Source organism: Styela clava, chromosome 5 (assembly GCF_964204865.1).
Source record: "Styela clava chromosome 5, kaStyClav1.hap1.2, whole genome shotgun sequence".
NCBI classification, from domain to species: Eukaryota; Metazoa; Chordata; class Ascidiacea; order Stolidobranchia; family Styelidae; genus Styela; species Styela clava.
In genome coordinates this window covers 2,234,196-2,256,321 of record NC_135254.1, presented here as the reverse complement: position 1 = coordinate 2,256,321, position 22,126 = coordinate 2,234,196, and the positions used below count along the sequence as shown (strand labels likewise).

Genomic DNA, 22,126 nt, shown 5'->3' with positions numbered 1-22,126 from the left:
CTCTTGACTGGATGTCTTTGGGGAGTGTGTCAGTGATATGAAGGATGAATTTGGAGGATTGGGAAACCCTTCTTATCATTATCGATAAAAGTAAAATATAACAATAATGGTTATCGTTTTTTTCTGCAACCATTTACTATGTTACAATTGTAGGGTCAGCTTATATGCGAAGTTTTATGAATTCACCGTTTCAAGGCCATTTTAGGGTGTCAGCTTATATGCAAAGATATACAGTACTTTTCGTCTAATCTGACTTAAGACCTGTGACATTACACGAATATGTGTACGTATAGAAAATATATTCTGAAAGGTGAAGCGTGCATAGAGTATACTGATACATATTGGAATATTTATTACTGAAGTTTGGCTTTTATTTTATTGATTATTGGATTCCAACATTCAGATATTGCAATATTGCCAGATTTCATTGATTTTACACTGTATGCACTATGTGGCATAGAAAAACATGGTAAGATATATCAATTGGTTATTACTGACCATCTTAATACAGTGTAATGTATACTTAAATACCTAATACAGCACGACACTGTTCTCCGATTCCGAGACAGCCCCCACATTAGAAGACACCCACAGGGCGGTCGCTAGAAAAACAGAAAAAGTATTTCAAAGGCATATGTTATATAACAATCGTAGATGTTCAAAATGTTGCCCGCGCACTTCAGACCAGTGTGTTAATCTAGAAGCTCAATCTTGTGTAGTGTTTTGAAGGTTGACTTGTGGGATATCGTTTCAATTCAAAGTGATTAGTGAGTGAGTATAAGAGTGATTGCAAAACCCTCATTTTGAAACAGTACGATCATCAATACCACAAATCGGAAACCATTGCTGGAGGTTCTACTGCAGTTTATTAGAATAATAATAATCATAATTTTAAAATACAGGAATTAATTATAATCAAATTTAGAGTTTATTCAATTAGTCATTTGCTTCCTGATACCGGTCACTCCTGTGTGTTTTTGTTCATTAGTGCACTCTGTGCCAAACAAAGGCAATGAAGTCAATTATTTTTATATCGATTTTAACAATGTTTGGAATTGGATTAACGGAAGGGAGGATTCATCTTTTGCCTATTACAGTGAGTGTTTTTCAAATTTTCAAAGGGCGTATTTTGCTTTATAAGATAAATAAGAATGTTATTGACAAAATATTTTGCTATTTCTCTTATATTTTTCTAATCTTATCCAGCCCGATAATTATTGATATCTTTGCACTGATACCTTGTTTTCTCTGGAGAAGTAAGACTGTGATCTTAACTTACAAAATCTAGTCTAAAATATAGGCTATTGTTTATATAATAATAAGAAGCACAATATAACAATCGAGGTCATTATGACGTTACTTTCATCGATATTTTCAACAGAAATTATGTCCATAAAAACTATAGTCATAATTTCAACAGACTTGAGTGGGTCGGACGAAGCACTTCGGTAGGCCGGTTCCGACCTGCGAGCCCCTCTCTCTGATCTGATTAATGGTGTCACTTACCGATGACCAGTACATAAACTAATTGTTGTTTGAATTCTAATACTATCTCATTCAAGCATCCGTGTGGCAATGGCCACATACGTATCTGAGGCAGGAAGTAGACAGCTCAATATACAATATCCTAGTACCGAACTAAAATGATTTTGTCCCTCAAAGTTGCTTGAATATTATTATCAGATGGCTGTATAGTGCCTTACTCGAAGTGAAAGGTGAAAATCAAAGTCATGCAGTATTATAATCTTTTATTTTTCCAGGATGACGAACGACCTGTCATAGTCTTAACCTCATTCGGATATTTGAAAGGTGGATACTTAGAAGTCAACATCACATCTCTCACCATGACAGGAGCAAATCAACAAGCAGTGGTGAGTGGTGTAGCTAGAACATGCCTTAGCGTAACATAGGTTAGACAGCGTTTTTCAACATTTTTCGAACCAAGGCACACTTTTTTCATTGAGAAAATACTGTGGCACACCACCAGCTGAAAATGTGGGGAAAAGACCTAATGTTAAGATAAGCTTTTTTAACATTGAAGAAAGATGTTGAATTGGACATCTTGAATAGTAATAAAATAAAAACAAAGACAAATTGCCACCTGCTGCTGCCACCTTCTGATATAGAACAGAACTGGATGATTACCCTGCCGGGCGCTACACCGCATAGACACACAAAGTGTAGAATTTCCCACGGCACCCCTGACAATATTTACCGCACACCGGTGTGCCGCGGCACTTTGGTTAAAAACACTGAGATAAGATATTGATAGTGAGATTCCTCTCTCCTGGAATAAATACAAAAATATAGTTCAATTCTAACAGATATTCTTTACTGCACAGCATATTTAGGATAGGTTAGGATTTATATATTTCTCCCGGAAGAGAGGGAAGACGTCAAGACGGCTTAATCATAAGCAAACCATGGTCCGGTTACCAGTCCATTTCTGGTATGTGATTAGTTAGCCAGTTATTTGTTTCAGATACATAGAGTTAATGGTGGAGGAAGTCGTAACCAACCAGTGGTTCGCAGGGTAATCATAGCTGCGATGAAAAGCGTATTTCAAATCCTTAGCGATTAGCATGATATGGCATGCTGCCATATACGGACCACTAATAAATTTGGCTTTATCCATCCCTGGATGAGTACAGTTAATTTAATCTCATTTAAATTTCTCTTTTCAGGTTGGATTTAGTTTTGACAAGTCAAGCAGCAGTGGAACATCTAGTTATGTGGTAAGTACAGTGTTCACTTTAGCACATTTTTTAAAACTCACAATTTTCTCAATGTGACCACTGTATAAGTGATATCCAGTCATGTGATCCTCTGGCCTTCTGTTTGAATAATTCTGGATTTTTTTGTAATCCCTTTCCAATAGATATTTTTACATCATCATGGTTAATAACAGGCCAACAAACGAAATTAAAAAAATATATGCAATAAAGGTTAAAGAATTTAACAAATTACAGTCAGTTTACTTCAAATTAATATAGTTATCACCAATGGTACCCAGTGGAGTCTTTTGCTCGTGGCCCTCTAGGGGGTTCTCAAACTTTTGTGTTGCGGAGCCCTTGAAAAAGTTGACTATTATTCACGGAGCCCCAAAATAAATGTTAAAATTGTTACTTTGCGAATAATAATCCCAAGTAAGTTAAAAGTACTGTACTTATTTTAAATGCTAAACCTCTTTTAATAGGGTTAATACAAGTCATAAATGAGTCTGAGTTTCAAGACATTGTAAATCACAAAATTTGGTGTTATGTTGGGTTTTCTTTGGTTATTCGTCGTAGTAACTGCGAAACCGAAACACAGTCAATTTGTGTGCGCGATGTACCTATTTTCCTATTCTGAAACTACCGACGGAGCCGAATGCAATGAAATAAATTTCAATCTTTCGTATTTTATCCCCGACCTCAGGACTTTTCAAACGGCGATATCTTGCTCGTGAGTGCAAAAGAACAAATCAAGTTTGACGAATCCGAAGATCGCCAAAATACGACTGCAATTTATGTATAGTTGGCAGTTTATCGCGTATTTTATGTTATTTCAGAATAGTATTCTTTCATTTTAGTAGTCCTAATAGTAAAATTAGCCAATTCAGTATTTTGAAAAGTAATCGAATAGCTCGCGGAGCCCCTGGGTTTTTCTCGCGGAGCCCTGGGGCTCCGTACGGAGCACTTTGAGAACCTATGCCCTATAGAACATTCCAGAACCTATGCCCTATAGAACATTCCATGGGCCACCAGGGGACCTAGGGGCCAGTTTAAAAAACTGTGCTGGAAAGTCATGAGTTGTGAAATTCAATTCTTGTGTCATTCTTTCCTTTGGGAAAACTTGCAAAAAATATTGCGCAAAAGATAAAAAAAATAACTAGCTAAAAATAGGCTACGAATAACAGATAGTAAGAAGAAAGTATGTTTTATCCAAAAACATGTGGATGGAACGTTAGTATCTAAAAAAATGTAAATATTCAAAATAAGGCGGACAAGATCAAGTCTAACTAATATTTTTAATCAGCTCCACATTCCCTTAAAAAAATGTCTACACCCTCCTTGTGGGGCCCGCCCCACGATTTGAGAACTACAGCTCTAGATTGTGAAAGTCTTATAACAGCTCAATTTTCTGAATACCGTATTTGCTTGTTTTGTAGCCCGGGCTCATATTTTTTCAACCAACTCACTAACCGGGCCCTTATTCAAACCGGCCCTTATTCAAGCACGGGCGCTTGTTATTTTCGGTTGTTACAATAATTAATATATTGTTATTTCCAGTTCTCAAGTATGATTTAACTGAGAATAACGAAAATTTTGATTTTTCCTACGCATCGCAGGTACAAAACCACAAAAGAAGAAAAGTTTTGCGACGCCCTATCAATATTGAAACGACGCACTTGTTTTAGAACCATGGTGTTACGTAATCAATGCTATCTGTCATGTACTTGGACGCCTAAGGCGTGAGTGTGATCTACCGGCGCTTAAAATTCAACAGCGTTGTGACAAAAGCGCTTCTTATTTCCTATTGTTCTCTACCACTGAAAAATCAGCTTTTACATCGGGCGGGTATTCAAGCACCGGCCCTTATTTATTTTTATGTTCTGTTCACACGAGCGGCTATTCAAATGGGCCCTTAATCAAGATCGGGCGGTAAAACGAGCATATACGATATATTCAGAAAAAGTTAATTAATATTTATTAGTATTATTTCTTGTGCTATAGTGTGGTAAAGCATGGCCACGATAGCGTGGACAGCATGATCTTATTTTTCATTTCCATTAAATTTTAAAATATTTCAGGAGAGGGAAGAGAGCACTCGTGGTTGTGTTCTGAATGAGCAGTCTGGAACTGAAACAACTTTCGAGAACGTACCAAGAGCTTTGTTAAAGATAGTGCAAGATTCCACTGGAGGGAGCTATAAACTTGAAGTATGTTATCGGTATTTTATTTTTTCGCTGTATATTAAAACACTCTTCGTACAAAATGTTACAAAATGAGAAATGGATTTCAGAGTCGAGGAAAATGTAGAAAACCACTACTGCAATTATTAAGTCTAACAGTAATTAATACTAACATAAAAGACGAGAATATCGGTCATAGACCGAAGACTTATCGATCGAAAGTTAGGGGATCCCCCAAAACAACGCTCTTACTCTATAGTGACACCTTGTGTCCCATCACTAATTAATTGATAACTCGTTAATTATACGACATAATTCATCCAAAATCAATATAGGCTTCTGGTCTGACATATGGTAAATGCACATGCAAAATCTGGAGCAGATTTAATCTCGCTTTCGTAAGATATCGCGTGCATCAAACAGACAGACAGAGAAACAGACAAATATCTATCAACATACTTACCAAATTAAAATCGATTAGTAATAACAATTAGTAATAGATATGTTTCCGTCAAACTATGGCAAGAGGTCCTTGTATAACCAGACAAAGCCTCGTGTCATCGAAAAAAACCTTTGGATACCGACAAACGAGGTAACCATGTGAACGATAGCATCTAGACCAGACATGGGTCAACAGGCCGGATTTGTCGGGTAATTCAATCTGGTCCGCCTAATGGTTTGGTTAAAAAATATCTCAAGGAATTTGTTGAGATTGGGATTAAATTTAGTTTGGAACGAGGTTCATTGTATTTTGCTATTACGGTATAACAGTGTAAATATTGTTCATAAAATGTAACTTCTTACATGGCCTGCCAGTCTAGGTGGGCAAAATTTTCCGCCCCTGGTCCAGAAACCTTGCCCACTATTGATATAGACAATTGAGACAATTTAATAATGAAAAAATGAAAAATTTTACTCAAGACTCCCGGGATTCGAGATTGTTATGCTTTATTAGTTCCAGTAAGAAGTTTTGACTTATTTCATCGAGATAGAAAGTTATGCGATTCAGTCTCCAGGAAATTCAGAATTTTGACTCTATCCCTGCGGTTCCCAAACTATGGATCGCGACCCACTGGTTTTTTCGCCGTATAGAAAACACTCTTCGTACAAAATGTTAAAAAAAGAGAAATGGATATCAGAGTCGAGGAAAATGTAGAAAACTACTACTGCAATTATTAAGTCTAACAGTAATTAATACTAACATAAAAGACGAGAATATCGGTCAGAGACAGAAGACTTATCGATCGAAAGTTAGGGGATCCCCAAAACAGCGCTCTTACTCCATAGTGACACCTTGTGTTCCATCACTAATTAATTGATAACTCGCTAATTATACGACATACGACCACTGGTATACGGCGAAAGGAATCTTAGTGGGTCGTGAAAAGATGTAGAAAGCATATAAATTTGAATCTGGATTTTCAGCAATGGTTGGAATTAGAAGCAACTTTCGAAATAAACTGCAACTTTCGAATTCTTTACGTCTAAAACTATCTGAAATTGAAATAAATGTCAAGTCTATTATGGAAAGTAGCAAGAAACAAGCTCATCATTCTCACCAGCTTCACTAAAAATTTAATTTGAGAAAATAAATTTGTTTCCTCCATCAATGTTTTATTAATTTATTAAAGTTAAATGGGTGGCCATAAGCTGTGGTAATAAATAGTGGGTCCCAATTCTGAAAAGTTTGGGAACCACTGCTCTATACTCAAGGCTCTGGATAGTTTTAAAGTGCATTGAAAACATGTCCTCTGCTTGGGGATGATGCGGGGGGGGGGGGGGGGGGGGGAATGAACTAGAATGAATAGTTCCAAAATAGACAAAGGGGGTGAGTGCATCAAAAAAGTTTTAAAACCACTGCCATAGACCAGTGGTCTCCAAAGTGTGGGTCGCGACCCCAAGTTGGGTCGTCTTGAATATTTCGGGGGTCGCCGAGTGTCCGGCGTTGTATTATTTTTGTTTTATTTTTCATTATTCTATTTTGTGCATTCTACACTGAGCTGACTAGCACTACATAGCATGTTTGGGTATTCTGAATTACAGTGATATCTTTTATAATAAGGCTGTTGTGTGACGGCAATAATTAAATTGTAACACAAAATCTAGAGCGCGTGATAAAATTTTTGGGAATGTGATTTTACTGTGATTAGTTTTTAATGGTTTGAAATATTTTTTTCCTTGCCATACTTTGGCGTCACAAGCTTATCATACGTCATCATTTTTGAAATGGTGTCGCGTCTCAAAAAGTTTGACGACCACTGCCATAGACAATCCAATAAGTCAGTCGTTTCCAACCTTTTCGTTAAATCCCTACCTTGACCTATTTCTTCCAGTCCGTGCATAAAAACTACTTTACTTATACAAGTCAATCGATCTTGTTACTTATCGATTTTAATCGGTAAGTATGTTGATAGGTATTTGTCTGTTACATGCACGCGATATCTCACGAAAGCGAGATTGAATCTGCTCCAGATTTTGCATGTGCATTCATCATATCTCGGACCAGAAGCCTATTGATTTTGGATGAATTATGTCGTATAATTAGCGAGTTATTAATTAATCAGTGATGGGACACAAGGTGTCACTATGGAGTATGAGCGCTGTTTTGGGGGATCCCCTAATTTTCGATAGATAAGTCTTCGGTCTCTGACCGATATTCTCGTTCAATCTTCAGAGGATTCTCAGCTAATGTTGTGTGCAAGTCAGACTCTCGCTTTTGTACAGTTTAATTAGTTCATAATGTGTGCATATTATAGTAATAATAAAGAACTAAAATATATTAGAGATACTACAGCAAATTCAAGGCAGAATACTTCCCCGCAAACAAAATTTCTACCTGGATATTCCTCCGCGGTTGATTGAAATAAGTATTTTTCCTGACTTCTAATAATTTTATCTTTCTAGGTGAAAGAGAGAGGGCTGTATGGACTGCAATTTTATGAAACAAAGAAGGCTTATGCGTAAGTGCTTTTTGAATTTTTTTATATTGGATTAATATTTTGGTCTCAAGATCACGGGTCGCATGCCTAGGGGTTAAAAGGTTAACCCTTTAACTACTAGACCCCTGGTATGTTGGTTGAGGGTCAGAAGCTTTTGAAATGTGAAAAGAGCATTTTTCTCTATCCTACATAGCCATTTTTTCGTATCTTGTAACATGGCGCGGCGGTGTGGCTCGACGGGCTAAGCGTTAGGAATACGCTCGCCACCGCACCTCTAATTACTCTGCGTGGGTTCGCAGGTTCGAATCCCATGCTGGGATGGTTATGTGCGAGAGGATTGCTGGACTCCTCGCCGTCGTTGGGTGGTTCACGTAACCGCTGGTCGGTTACGACTTCCTCCACCACCCATTCCAATGCTTCCGAAAACAAACAATACAGTAAAACTAATCCCATATCCGACTTGGAATGGTAACCGGACGAGAGGCCGTGGTTCGCCATATGGATAAGCCGTCTTATTGACTTTCCTCTCCCCCGGGATAAATATGTAAATCTTATCTTATATTTTAAAACTTCAATGCACTTGAGAACTCGGGCCCGATAGCTGTTATGACCCCATTCCCCCCATTTCTCAAAATTTTTAACCCCATCATTAATTAAGACCCTGCTGAAAAATATGGAAAATCATCAAAAATACTGATCATAATATGTAACAGAGTAAAGGAAATTTGAATCCTCAACACACCACATAACTGGAGTAACAGCGGGATTTCTCGACGTGTTACTCAATAATGTTTCAGTTTCATACTCAGCAAAGGTTACACATAACGCATAATATATGAGTATATTGCTTAATATGGAAATACAGTTCATTTAGATTGTATTTTGATATATTTTTCAGGGATGCCCATCCATCTGTTGCAGCGGCTCAATCTCAGGATAAAGTAGAAACTCCTACCACCTCCATAACTCCTACCACAAAATCTACAACAACCACTGAAAAGGTAAAATATTTAAAAGCATAGCTCTTCCACCGCTAAAAATATAATCTCTCCCATTAGCTATTATCAATTAGCTTTGATAACCATGTTGATACCGACTGATTTAACTTATTACTTATCGATTTTAATCGGTAAGTATGTTGATAGGTATTTGTCTGTCTGTATGTCTGTTAGATGCAGGCGATATCTCACGAAAGCGAGATTGGATCTGCTGCAGATTTTGCATGTGCATTCATCATATCTCGTACCAGAAGCCTATTGATTTTGGGCGAAATATGTCGTATAATTAGCGAGTTATCAATTAATTAGTGATGGGACACAAGGTGTCACTATGGAGTAAGAGCACTGTTTTGGGGGTTCCCCTAACTTTCGATAGATGAGTCTTCGGTCTCTGACCGATATTCTCGTTTTAATTTTATTGTAGTAACCTGGCTCAACAATTATTGTGATCCTTATCTTTGCAGTTATTGTTTTTGTTTGAAAAAGTTAGTCTATGATAGATCAAAGTTATTTGTGGAAAGATTTTTTATTTTTTTATTTATCGCTGTAATTCGCGTTGTGATCAACGGCTACAAAAGATCCAAAAATGTGATAACTATGTTTTGATTTGCCATATATTGGTGCGTTAATATTCATGCTTGTAATTCTTGATAGTGAACTACAGTTCTTTTCTGCTCGACGGAGATGTGCAAATTTAGATAAGGGTGTGCAACCTAAATTGCAGAAGGGCCAGGTTTAAGTAATTGGATGAATCCGCGGACCGAACTTTTATTTGAAATATCCTTCTCAATAAAAAAAACTTGCTGGTTTTGCTTATATGACAGTGACACTCAGGCACTGGCATATGATTTGTGACTCAAAGGGATTGAAATTGCTCGCATGTACCAGATATCTAAACTAAAAATTCCTTTCGCGGGCACACCATTCAAAATTGGCACTTCGCCGCGGGCAGCACAATATTTTTTGTGAGCCGCATTTAGCCCACGGGCCGCAGTTTGCACAACCTTTGAATTATGGCGACGGCCACTGCTCTTTCTGCTTGCAACCATTCTTTTAGTACTCTTTCCACTTTTATTTGAGGGCTCAAGCTTGACTTCAAGCAAACTTATAAAAAAAAGTTTCTATTACAGGCTGAAGAGAATAAACCAGACACAAAACCAGATGCAACCTCAAACGAAGCAACATCAAGAAGAAAGAAGAGAGCTGCCATTGCAGGAGGTAAAAGATTCTTCATGATGTAAAAAAACCTCCAAGTATGGAGAGAAATTATAATCGACTGGCGATTCTGGGTTGAAAAAGTCAGCTCCAGCAGTTTAGACTTATTTTCCATCATTACAATTCTGGCTACTTCCGAAGTATATAAACCAAGATGGCGGACATCGGAACGTAGTATGTGTACCAGGTTAGGGTTAGGCCATTTTTTTATTCAAATTTTCTTTATTTTAGTTCTATTGCGAGTTCGGTGATTAGCCAAGTGACTCCAGTATTATTTGTACCTGAAATTATGTCCTATTCTGATGCCTGCACATTTAAGTTGATACTTTTGAAGTATGTGAAACAAGATGGCGGACACCAGAACGTAGTATGTGTACCAGGTTAAGGTTAGGCCATAACTTCAGGTACAAATACTATGGGAGTCACTTGGGTAATCACCGAACTCTTAATAGATCTAAAATAAGGAAAATTTGAATAAAAATTTGGCCTAACCCTAACCTGGTAGACATACTACATTCCGGTGTCCGCTGTCATGGTTCACATACTACGGGAGCGCCAAATTCTTACCCAACTTTCGAATCTGGAGAAATAAAAATTCTGGCTTGAATTCATAGCTCAAAGAGTTTACAATGTTGGCTCTTGCTCCAGCCATATGTTCGACTCTGACTTTAGTGAAAACAAACTGAGCCATAGCTTAGCACAGGGGTGGGCAAGCCTTTTGGACCAAAAGCCGAAAATTTTGTTCACCTAGACTGGCAGGCCATGTAAGTGTAACGCGAAAAGGTTAAATTTTATGAACAATTTATACAATATCTCAACAAATAACTTGAGGTACTTATAGCTGAAACATCAAAATTTGTGGTTTAGTTTGGTAGTGGCAGCATCTGGCGGGCCATATTGAATTACTCAGCTGGCCGGATTAGCATGATAATTATGAATGCTCTTGAATAGTTTAGTTAGACCAGGGTGGTCCAAGGTTGATGGCCTCGCGGGCCACACTATTATTTTTGGGTGACTGTACATTTGAACCCATGCGTATATCCACAGGTTCAATCTATATTCGGGTGCTGAAACCCATGGGTTAGGGTTAGTATGGGTTTAACTATCCGTGAAACAAAAAAAATTGGAGGTGCAATAGCATACAGGTGCAATTGTCATGGGTTCAAATGTACGTGGGTTCAAATGTAATGGAACCTTATTTTTGATGTGTTCGCAGGCCACAAGAGTGTAACTTATAAATAACTGGAGATTGATTGATTACCGAATTTTACAAATTTGAGATACAGGAGGGTGATAACTAAATTTTCTGACATATAGGCAGCATCTTTTGTAATACTGTTTTGGCTGATTGCGAAAAAACACTTGGCAGGAATTATATTGTTCGGCCATAAAATTGAAATCTAGTTATCAGACATAGTCAACTAAGGCTAATAGATTCCTCATTCGATTTTCAGTTATTTATGAAGCCTATTTTGTTAGCATATATTCTTGACTCAAAAGATAGAAAGCAAATAATTTAGATTAGCCATACACATTATTTAACTTCGCTAGTTGCCTCAGTAAGCCATAACACTAGTCAATTCAGTGACATTAGTGATGTAACAATATGTCAAAAGTTTTTTCTGGTTATTTTCTACACCATATTTTGTTTTGTTCGATTTTTTGTTCACCCTCTCGCAATGGCGACGCGGGCCATAGATAATGAAGCCACGTCCCGGGGTTTGGACCACCCTGGTTTAAACATTCTAAATCAGGGGTGGGCAAATACTCTCCTGAGTGGTCCAGTTCCTGATAAAAGACTTGTTTGTTAGGCCACAGCCTCAAAACTAAATATAATTGAAACCACGTTCAAAAGCATGTTCTATATAACTTTTTGATAGATGCCACCAAAAAAGAAACAGATGCCACAAAAGATAATGCTGACGCCAACAAAAAAGAAACAGATGCCACCGAAGAAGAGAAATACGATTCCACGAAGTATTCAAAGCCTCGCTATCTTCCAATAGCTGGAAATTACGAGGACGGGATGAACATCTTATTCTATGTGCGAATGGAGGAAGAAAACCAGATTGGGTTGTACGAATTATATTTCCACAACTGCGAAAACTTGGGGTGAGGATTATTACTTATCGATTTTAATTTGTCTGTCTGTCTTTTCGTCTGTTAGATGCACATGATATCTCTCGAAGATCCAGATTTTGCATGTGCATTCATCATATCTCGGACCAGAAGCCTATTGATTTTGGGCGAATTATGTCGTATAAATAGCGAGTTATAATTAATTAGTGATGGGACACAAGGTGTCACTATGGAGTAAGAGCGCTGTTTCGGGGGATCCCCTAACTTTCGATTGGTAAGTCTTCGGTCTCTGACCGATATGCTTGTTATAAGTTTATTTTGTTCAAGCGTTTGACACAAGTCTGCTGACTTACTTGTCTTTAATACCCAAACCCCCTGGTGCTCCTGTAGTATGTGCACCAAGATGGCGCACAACCTGAACATAGTATGTGTACCAGGTTGGGGTTCAGGTTGTGCGCCATCTTGGTGCACATACTACGGGAGCGCCAAACACCCTTCGTACCCCCTGAATAGGCAGTGCCGAATGGCAGAGATTCTGGTCCTCCTACAAACCTTTTTGCTTCTTAAATATCATTAGATATCAGTGAATTCTTATGCAGTACCTCGTTCGAAGCGAAATGTGCAAATATGTGTCGATTAAAACAAATTTTCTTTTCTGAACAGACCTCAGGAAGCGAATGTAAAGTCAGCAAGAGCAGCATTTACGGTGAGATTTTATTTATAATCACGCATTCCAACTTTTTGGGGTTTTAAGTGCTGGATAGACTGGAGCTTCTTAATCAAAATTGTCGTGCTTATCTCACACTTGTCCTGCTAGCAACTCACTTGTCCTGCTTTTTACACACTTATCCCGATAGTCCCGATAGTAATGCTTGTCTTATACAATCCCACTTGTCCCAGACTTATTCTGTGTGTCTCATGCATGTCAGGATCATCTCATATACATACTGATTAAACCCAATTTGAAATTCTCATCTCAAACTAGCTAGCAAACTAGCGCAAGATTCTTTATTAGATACCATTAAATAAAAGTGATTTTGTTTATAATTCATTGTCTGAAATGCATATATTTTCTACTTACCATATGTTTATTGGGCCATTTTTTTTGGCTTATTCTCTCCCTCAGGATAAATATGAACTTCTTGTAATATCTTTAGTGTTGGCTTCGAGTGCTCTTACAGTGCTTGCTGTCGTGGTTTTTAACCAGGTTTTCGCAGCACCCTCGGGTTCTACAAGTTAAACCACAAGTTATCAAACTTGATGAGTATGAGTACTTCTCAAGTGATCTACAGCTAACTCTATTATAACTACATTATATAATGTTCAACTTCCTTGCTGAATTCTCCTTCGAAAACATCTAGCTAACTGCTAGGACAGCATTGCATCAAAATAATATAGAGGGGAAATTCCTAATTCTAGAAAACCATGGCGACTTATTATCCTGTAGCGCCATCTCGAGGCTATGCTGTTCTCGCATAAAAGCGTTTACTTGTGTTGTGGTAAATTGGATTCATAAATTCTAATACAGCTATTGAAAGGCAGCCGCAGACAGGTAGACCGAATGGTCATTTCGCGGTTATCCTGTCCATTCTTGGCAAATGCATGGATATGTATATATTTTCAATTTTGCTTTGTTGTGCCTGTTTGCCTGGATGGCTAATAAAAAACAATTTGATTGATTGCTACGCTTCAAAGTTCGGGCAGTATTAGCTTCGGTTTTATATATATTTATAGTTTATACCTGGTAGTCCAAGATTGGCAGCTCTGCGGGCCACAAAATTACTTTTGCATTGTTCGCGGGCCACAATAGTGCCAAGAACTTCGCTCGTTTAACTTCGCTAGTTGCCTCAGCAAGCCATAACACTAGTCAATTCAGTGACATTAGTGATGCAACAATATGTCAAAGGATTTCTTGGTTAATTTTATGACGAAACCACACGAAATGCGATTTTTTGATTCCTCTTCGAATGCGACGTGGGACATAGATAACGAAGCTGCCACATGTGGCCCGCGGGCCTGGGTTTGGATCACCCTGGTTTATACAATTCAAACAATTAAATTATTGCACAGGTGTTCCTCGAGCTTATGGAATATTTAAATGTGAGACAGCCAATTGAGTTTGGCAGCTGAAAACTCGGAAAGTCCATATTAAAATTGCTGTTTTATACAATTTGGTCAATCAAACGATTGTACAGGAGTTCCATGAGCCAATGCGATGTTTTACTGGGTTTCGCTCCACAAAAAGTTAAAAAAAACACTGAGGTACACTGACAGTAAAAAGGGTGGAACCGCCAATTGAGTTTGACGATCAAAAACTTTTTCGGAAAGGCAAGTCCAGAAGAATACAATCCATTATAATATTCTTAAAATAATCACAGCGACTAACTGAACTTTTAGTTGAGGGCTCAACACCAGTGAACAAAAAATAAAATTGTTTTTTATATCTTACCCACAGGCTCACATTATTGAAAGGAACATGGACAGTTATCTTTCAGCTGGGGACATGGCGTTGCCAATGATGTACGGCATTATATCGGCAATGTTCTTTCTCATCGGCTGTATTTGGTTAAGATTGATCTGTACTACGCAAGAAAAAGTCTTCAAGATCCATTACCTGATGGCTGCTATTATATTTGTGAAAGGGCTTTCTGTGATGTTTCATTCTGTAAGTACATTAATTGGGGAATCTTTTTAAAGGGATTGATTCACTCAAAGCATAAAGCATGGTTAGGTGTACTAGGTCGGAATAAAAAAAGAGACTCGTATATTCGAGTAAAGTTACGATCGCTCAGAAGTAAACGTGAGCATGCTTATCTCTTAAGGTTGGGAACATAGGCGTGACCAGTGTGCAGTGTCCCACAATTTCCTTTTTAAGGTGGTCTGTCATATTTTGTAGCAATATTTACCTATGTATTTCAATATAAAGTTATAGAAGTTTGAAAATCAAAATTCTGATATTCTCCTAATGCCACTCATAAAATCTCTATTCAGCTGGACTATTATTTCATTGCAAAAGATGGGAGAACTGAAGCCTGGGCCGTCATCTATTACATCGTCCATTTGTAAGTATTATCTGAGTGTTTATAATGTGGCGGTTACATGAACAATAGTGGGGGGTTCCACAATCCTCTCGCACATAATTATCTATCACAAGATTCGAACCCGAGTAGAGTAATCAGAGGTGCAATGTCAACACTCAGCATAATGCGGTGAATCACCCTATGAACTAAACAGGGTCAAAGTTCAATTCCCTATATTTTAATATCCTTGGTGGCCACTAGATGTCGCTCTCATATTTTTCATCCTCCTATTTACAGATTGAAAGGCATTCTCCTGATCATCTGTCTCTTGCTAATCGGCACAGGATGGGCGTTCATTAAATACCTTCTAAGCGACCGAGACAAGAAATTGTTTATGATTGTTATACCCATGCAGGTGAGCTGGGGAATTACATAAGATTTTTATCCCGGGGAGGGGAAATACCCTATGTATGTGAGATAGGGTGATTGATAAGAATTTTATTTCGGGGGGAATACCTGTGCAGGTGAGCAGGAAAATTAAGATTTTTTGATTCTGGGAGAATAACTGTGCATGTGGACGGGGGGGGATTGACTAAGATTTTTTTCATCCCGGGGAAATACCCATGCACATAAATGGGAAATTAAGTAAAAAAATTCACTATTGGGGGAATACCCATACAAGTAAGATGGGGGAATGAGATTTTTATCTTCATCTCGAGGGGAATACCCATGTAGGTGAGCTGGGGAACTGAATACGATTTTTTTTCATCCCGGGGGGAATACCTGTGCTTGTGCAGGAGAGCTGGTGGGATTGAATGAGATTTTTTCCATCCCATGGGGAATACCCATCCAGGGGAATTGGGGAATTATAAGATTTTTATTTTTGACCATGAGGAGAGGAAATCGAATATGACGTCACAATTATATAGCAAACCACAGCCTTTTATCCAGCTCTTTATTGGATTACTAGTTTAATTTTCAGATATTTCATTTTTTTGTGGTGATTGTCACTGTCCGCCACCAACAATGTATATAAAATACTCCTTGTTTTAGGTCATGGTAAACGTAGCCTATATTATTATGGAAGAAACAGAGGAAGGAAACAAGTCCTATTACACCTGGAAAAATATTGTTATATTGGTTGATATCCTGTGCTGTGGAGCCATACTGGTGCCTGTTGTATGGTGAGTTTGATCAGACAAACTTGTTCAACACACAGACAAACATGTCAGACATACAGACAAACATGTCAGACATACAGACAAACATGTCAGACATACAGACAAACATGTCAGACATACAGACAAACTTGTCAGACATACAGACAAACATGTCAGACATACAGACAAACATGTCAGACATACAGACAAACGTGTCAGACATACAGAAAAACGTGTCAGACATACAGACAAATGTGTCAGACATACAGACAAACGTGTCAGACATACAGAAAAACGTGTCAGACATACAGACAAACATACCAGACACACAGACAAACATACAGTTAATCATATGCGGCATTTAACATAGATGTCACACACACAAACAGACAAATGCCTGACAAACCTTTTAGACACACATACAAACTTGTTAGGCATACAAGGCAAACTTAGCGGACATACAGACAATCATACAGGGTAAATAACCATACATATCAGACACGCAGACAAACAGGCCAGACTCGCAGACAAACTTGTGACACACAAACAAACATGTCAGACACACAGGTAAACTTTTCGGACAAACTTTTGAGAAACACGACAAACTTGTCAGATACACGGACAAACATGGCAGACATACAGACAATCAACAGACAGACTGTGTTAACCATTGGGTCAAAATCAACATTTCAATTACCTCATGTTAACAGGTCGATTCGCCACCTTCAAGAAGCCTCACAAACAGATGGGAAAGCTGCAATGAATCTCGCAAAACTAGAACTTTTCAGGCATTTTTATATTTTGGTGAGTCATTCTGCTTCTTAATCTCTGCTCTAAGCAAGGCTCTGGGCCAGTTGTTTTAAACCACGAGACAAAAATTGTGCCCACATAGTCTCGTGGACCATGTTATTGTGAACTTTATGAACAATATTTACAGTGTTACAAAACCAAAAGAGGAAAACAATAAGACTTGTGCCAAAACTAAATTTAATCACAATCTCAATAAAATCCTTGAGCTATTTTTAGCTGAAACATCAAAATTTGGTTTTACTTTGCTTGTGGCAACATCAGGTGGGTCGTAGTTTGCTCATGTCAGTTATTGTAGCACCCATAACACTCTCATTTTATTCTCAGGTTGTCTGTTATCTCTATTTCACAAGAATAATTGTCTATCTACTGGAAATCACACTGCCATTCCAACTCATATGGGTTCATGCTGTAAGTACTTTCTATGAATATTCTCAAATTCGAGATCTTAGAGACAGTTTCAAAAATGAATCAAACATTCTGCAAAAGTTTCACAACAACAACCTGATAATACAACGATCCATATATCCATTTTGTGTCCAATGGTTTTAGGAAATTTGCAGCAGGAAAATTCGTTGCGTAAGAAAAATTGCAGCAAGAGCACTTTGGGTTTTTGAAGTTCCTTATTATTTAGAAAAGATTCGTTATTTAAGAGCATACCCTAACCATTTAAACCTAGCAGTTTTCATCACAAGTACTTGATTTACAGCAAAATGCTTTTGCAGTGATTTTTCATGCGTCGAATTCTCCAATGCGGCAAAACAGTCAGGTTTTTGAAGTATCTTTTCATTTAAAAAAAATTCATTATTTAAGAGTATTATAAACTTAACGGTTTTTATCACAACAACTTGATATACAGTGAAATTTTATTGCGGCAAAATTTTGGACATGGTGTCCAATTACTATCACTAACTTGCATACAATTTTTCCAGCTATTCTCCGAAGCGGGAGCTTTCATATTCTTCACAATCACCGGGTACAAATTTCGCCCTGGGTGTGATAACCCGTACTTGAAGTTGGACCAGTATGACAGTGATGAGGACCCAGAGGAAGCGTGAGTTTTTTTTACCCCCCTTTTGTGAAATTTATTCTTTTTTCTCTGGGCTAGGCTCTTGTTTAGCAGTTAACAGAAAGCTAGTAATTAGGGCCGGGCATTTCGAATCGAATATTCGAATCGAATAGTAAATTATTCGAATCGGTTCAAAGCTAAATTTCGAATCGCCGCCATCTTGTTTTTATCCTTCCGCTAATGGTCGAGGTGAATTCCCCAATTTTTTTTTCATTGAAGTCGTATTTTTTCAACGAAATTCTGACATATGACTATTTTCTGTAGTGAGTTATTGATAAAACGTGTTTGTTATTCTGTGTGAACGCTCAGTAATCTATCTGGGTGATTTATTCTATGTCTTCAGTAATTCATTTGTTGAGAGGACCAATTACTATAATAAAGTCGCTTACAATTATATATTTTCAAGTATTCTAGATGCGGTTCGATTCGAAATATATTATTCGATTCGATTCTGAAATCACAAGGTATTCAAAAATGCCCAGCCCTACTAGTAATACATTTTATCCTCCCTGGCTCATGCAGTGACTCTCTAATTAAGCTCTACAAAAGCAATCATTGAGATATGTTTTTGAAAGGCTGGGATATGAGATTTTAATTTTTTTAGCTCTAAACAAAACTCTACCTGAGCAGTGACAAAAATTCATAGGAAATTGCTTTTTAAGAAGATATTTTCTTGCGATATTTCACATGTTTCGCTCTGAATTAGGCTCTGTCTGAGCATACATCACAATTCGCAAAGTTAGTATGATTTAAGAGGACTGGGACATTTTCTTCGTTTTCCTCTGAGATTGATTTTTCGATTCAATTTTTCATTGAGATACATTGAAATATACATGTTTTTGGAGAGCTGGAATACTTTTTGCTAAAGATAGTCTTAACATAAGCAGTGATTTAAGACCCATAGAACGCTTGTTTGTGTAAAACTGGGTGGGAATATTTCTTACCTTTCGCCCTGATCAATGCTCATTCTAAGCATCTATCGAGATATTCCTTCTACCCTAGCTGGTTTGGTATGAATTTCATTCATTTTACTACGAAATAGGCTCAACCTAAGACGCATAAATGCTTATATGTGTAAAAGAGGGTATTTTTTGCGATATTTCCACACTTTTTGGTCTGAATTAGTCTCCACATAAGCACTGAGATGCAGGTATTCTTGAAAGGGCTTGAATTTTTTTTTTTTGAACTTTCAGACATTTTCGGTCGGTACTAGTCTCTACCTAAACCAGAGCTGGAGACGTTTTATTGCAGCTAATCGACTAACTGCCATGTATTGTAACTGAGTGATTCACTTGACCAGCGGCTCTAATGGCTTGACCCTCTTTAGTCACCATTTATCAACAAACGAAAGCAAAAAAGAAATTGAACAAAAATAACAGTTAATTTAATTTATATTCAATGTAGTCTTGGCGAATATTATCTGTGAATATCTACTCATAATGCGCCCTGGAACGACATTGCATGGCCCTCTAAAGACCCCAGGGCCCAGAATGAAAACGCCTCATTGTAGTAAATGCCAACCTCGTATTCCTTGTTTTTCTCAAACAGAATAACACAGTCTGGAGCTACAGAGAACATAACCAGAGTAAATCAAAGAGACAAAGATGTTGATGAAACTGATGAGTTTGATATTCTGCTGCCTAAACAAAGGACAACTAAAGTTTGACCTGATGTAACCTTTTGTAGAGGGTACTTCAGGACAATGACATGGAATAACCTTAGAGTTTACACAAGTTCAAACAGTGTTTCAAATTCCATATTGTTCTATTTTTTCAATGTTAGTCAAACGTGCGCTCGTCCTGGAATACTCTGACCAATAGTGAACTTGCTTTAGAAATAGGTTACCCTAAGTCAGGGGTCGGCAACCTACGGCCATCGGGCCCGCAACGCTTCACTGAATTTTAGTGACAAAACAGCCGTTTTGGCGATTATATTCTTTAGACTGTATCATAACCTAACAAGTACATAATTCACATTTACTCGTTAATGAGCATATAATTAGATTATTACTAGACAAATGGCAAGAAAACGCAGAAAAGTTGATGCTAAGTGCAAAGCGTTCAATGGCGCTGAAAATATTCAAATGGCATTTTATGAGATGCAATAAGGAAACAAGAGAGCTATGCTCAAATATATGGACACGTAGCGTCACCCAGTGGCAATAATTTTGATGACGTCATAGCGAGAAAAAAAATAATAGCCTTCTGGAGAAAAATTTTATCTTTAACCACTGAAAATATCAAAGCAATTGGTCCAGTATTCGAAGAGAAAATCGATTTTTTAAAAATGGAGACGGAGACAAATAACAATAACAATAACAACAAAATTTTGAAACGATCGTTATGGCCACTAAACGTGTCCAATAAATATATATTCTATTCCAGAGATGTATCACTGCTTGATTTTCATTATAAAAAGTATCATTCGATCAGGTTTTTTCTTTCTAAAAATATGTGCCGCCCGCCAATGACTTGCAACCTTTAATTTTGGCCCGCGAGCGACAAAAGGTTGCCGACCCTTTCCCTACGTCAATGATCTCAATTTGAAAAGGTAATAGAGTTCAACAGTGTTGTGCATTTGTAGAATTTATCATTTTAATATGTATTTTGTGTTTTATTTAATTTCTACCCAAGTGATGTGCAAACATGGGGCCTCCGAATAAAAATTTAAAAGTGTAAAATATACAGGGTGTCCATTCTCTTCACAATTTGGTTATGAAGTCAGTTCTCAATATATCTTAACCAGGTTTGTTGTTTTTTAATCAGTAATTCTTGAATTATTTTTACTCATTTAATACATCTGCGAGGGCCAAAACAATATATGGTATTGATGAATTCCCTTTGCAATTCAACAAAATTTTGAGACTTTATGGGCACCCTATATATGATCAAAGCCTTTCAGGTGAAGCTTATGGAAATTACTAAGATGGCTTAATCCTGCGACATCCCTTCGTTAGGTTCGGCACTGCCCACCAAATGTATTTTACTCTAGGTGAGGGGGCGACGTGGTATTTGGACTCTAAATTTGTAACCTGCGAGGGGAAACATAGATATGTCTAAAGTTTTAACTGCTATGCCATCATGCCGAAACACAACTTTGTCGTTTCTGTTTGTTAGCAAGAGGTAATTCTTGCGAAATTCAAGAGATTGGAAATTGGAATCACTTGAAATAAATTCAAAAATGAAATCTCTTTGCGGCAGGCCAAAGTCTTTTAGCGGCACGGTAATGTGCCGCGGCATGGTGGTTGGGAACCAATGGTCTAATTTATTAACTGCTACGCCATCATGCCGGACCGCAACTTCGTAAGCTTGAGATGGATCTCACCCTACAGTTTGTCATGCTTTAGTACGAAGTTGAGGTAGGCCTCACTCTAAGCATCCTTCTTTCTCTGTATTTTAGTTACTATCGTATATTGCTCATTTATACAGTGAATTACTTTGCTTTTGCTTCTTTTAAATCCCTTAAAAGAATACGACTGTATGCAATCCCTACACTAATGAGTTGAAGAGGTACTCCGTAGTGTATGTACCAGGTTTGGGTTAGGCCATAATTTCATCCCGATTTTCCTTTTTTTAGTTCTATAACAAATTCAGGACTGTCTGTGTTAGTCAAGTGAATATACCCCCTGCTCATAGGTTTCAGTCCCGTGAAGTAGGCGAACAAAATTAGTTACCTCCATATTGGTACACACACTTCTGGAGTACCGTTAAAGATATCTCAAAGTACAACTTCCATCCTTGCTATTGTGTCTGTCAGATTGCACTTTTCAGAGTCCTACACTGACTTATGTAAAGAGGCTTGTTTAGAAATTAACTGCATTTCAAGCAACCGCACTGATTTTTATTTTTTTTCGCAAAAAACACCCCCCTGTTTATTTGTTGTTTTTGAAGCATATTTGCACGATTTATTTGTCTGCTAGGATTCTCAGTTTGAGTGATTTGATGG

At 37.7% G+C, this 22,126-nt stretch overlaps 1 protein-coding gene across 1 annotated transcript; it reads left to right on the top strand.

The window, feature by feature from the left end:
• The first annotated feature begins 906 nt into the window (after window positions 1–906).
• On the top strand, window positions 907–20,837 carry LOC120344303 (protein GPR107-like). Its single transcript, XM_039413444.2, has 17 exons — window positions 907–1,096; window positions 1,761–1,871; window positions 2,685–2,735; window positions 4,793–4,921; window positions 7,799–7,854; window positions 8,732–8,834; window positions 9,962–10,049; window positions 11,927–12,158; window positions 12,789–12,831; window positions 14,581–14,790; window positions 15,117–15,187; window positions 15,443–15,560; window positions 16,199–16,329; window positions 17,016–17,109; window positions 17,440–17,523; window positions 18,045–18,166; window positions 19,730–20,837. Exons 1-17 carry the CDS (start codon window positions 1,013–1,015, stop codon window positions 19,845–19,847), a joined length of 1,845 nt encoding a protein of 614 aa, XP_039269378.2. The 5' UTR covers window positions 907–1,012; the 3' UTR covers window positions 19,848–20,837.
• The last annotated feature ends 1,289 nt before the right edge of the window (window positions 20,838–22,126 follow it).

Excerpts from the sequence above, each read along its gene's own strand:
- LOC120344303 (XM_039413444.2), top strand. The coding sequence starts at position 1,013 with ATGAAGTCAATTATTTTTATATCGATTTTAACAATGTTTGGAATTGGA. Across the intron at positions 15,561-16,198 it reads TGATTGTTATACCCATGCAG|GTCATGGTAAACGTAGCCTA; the intron begins GTGAGCTGGGGA and ends TCCTTGTTTTAG. Across the intron at positions 17,524-18,044 it reads AACTCATATGGGTTCATGCT|CTATTCTCCGAAGCGGGAGC; the intron begins GTAAGTACTTTC and ends CAATTTTTCCAG.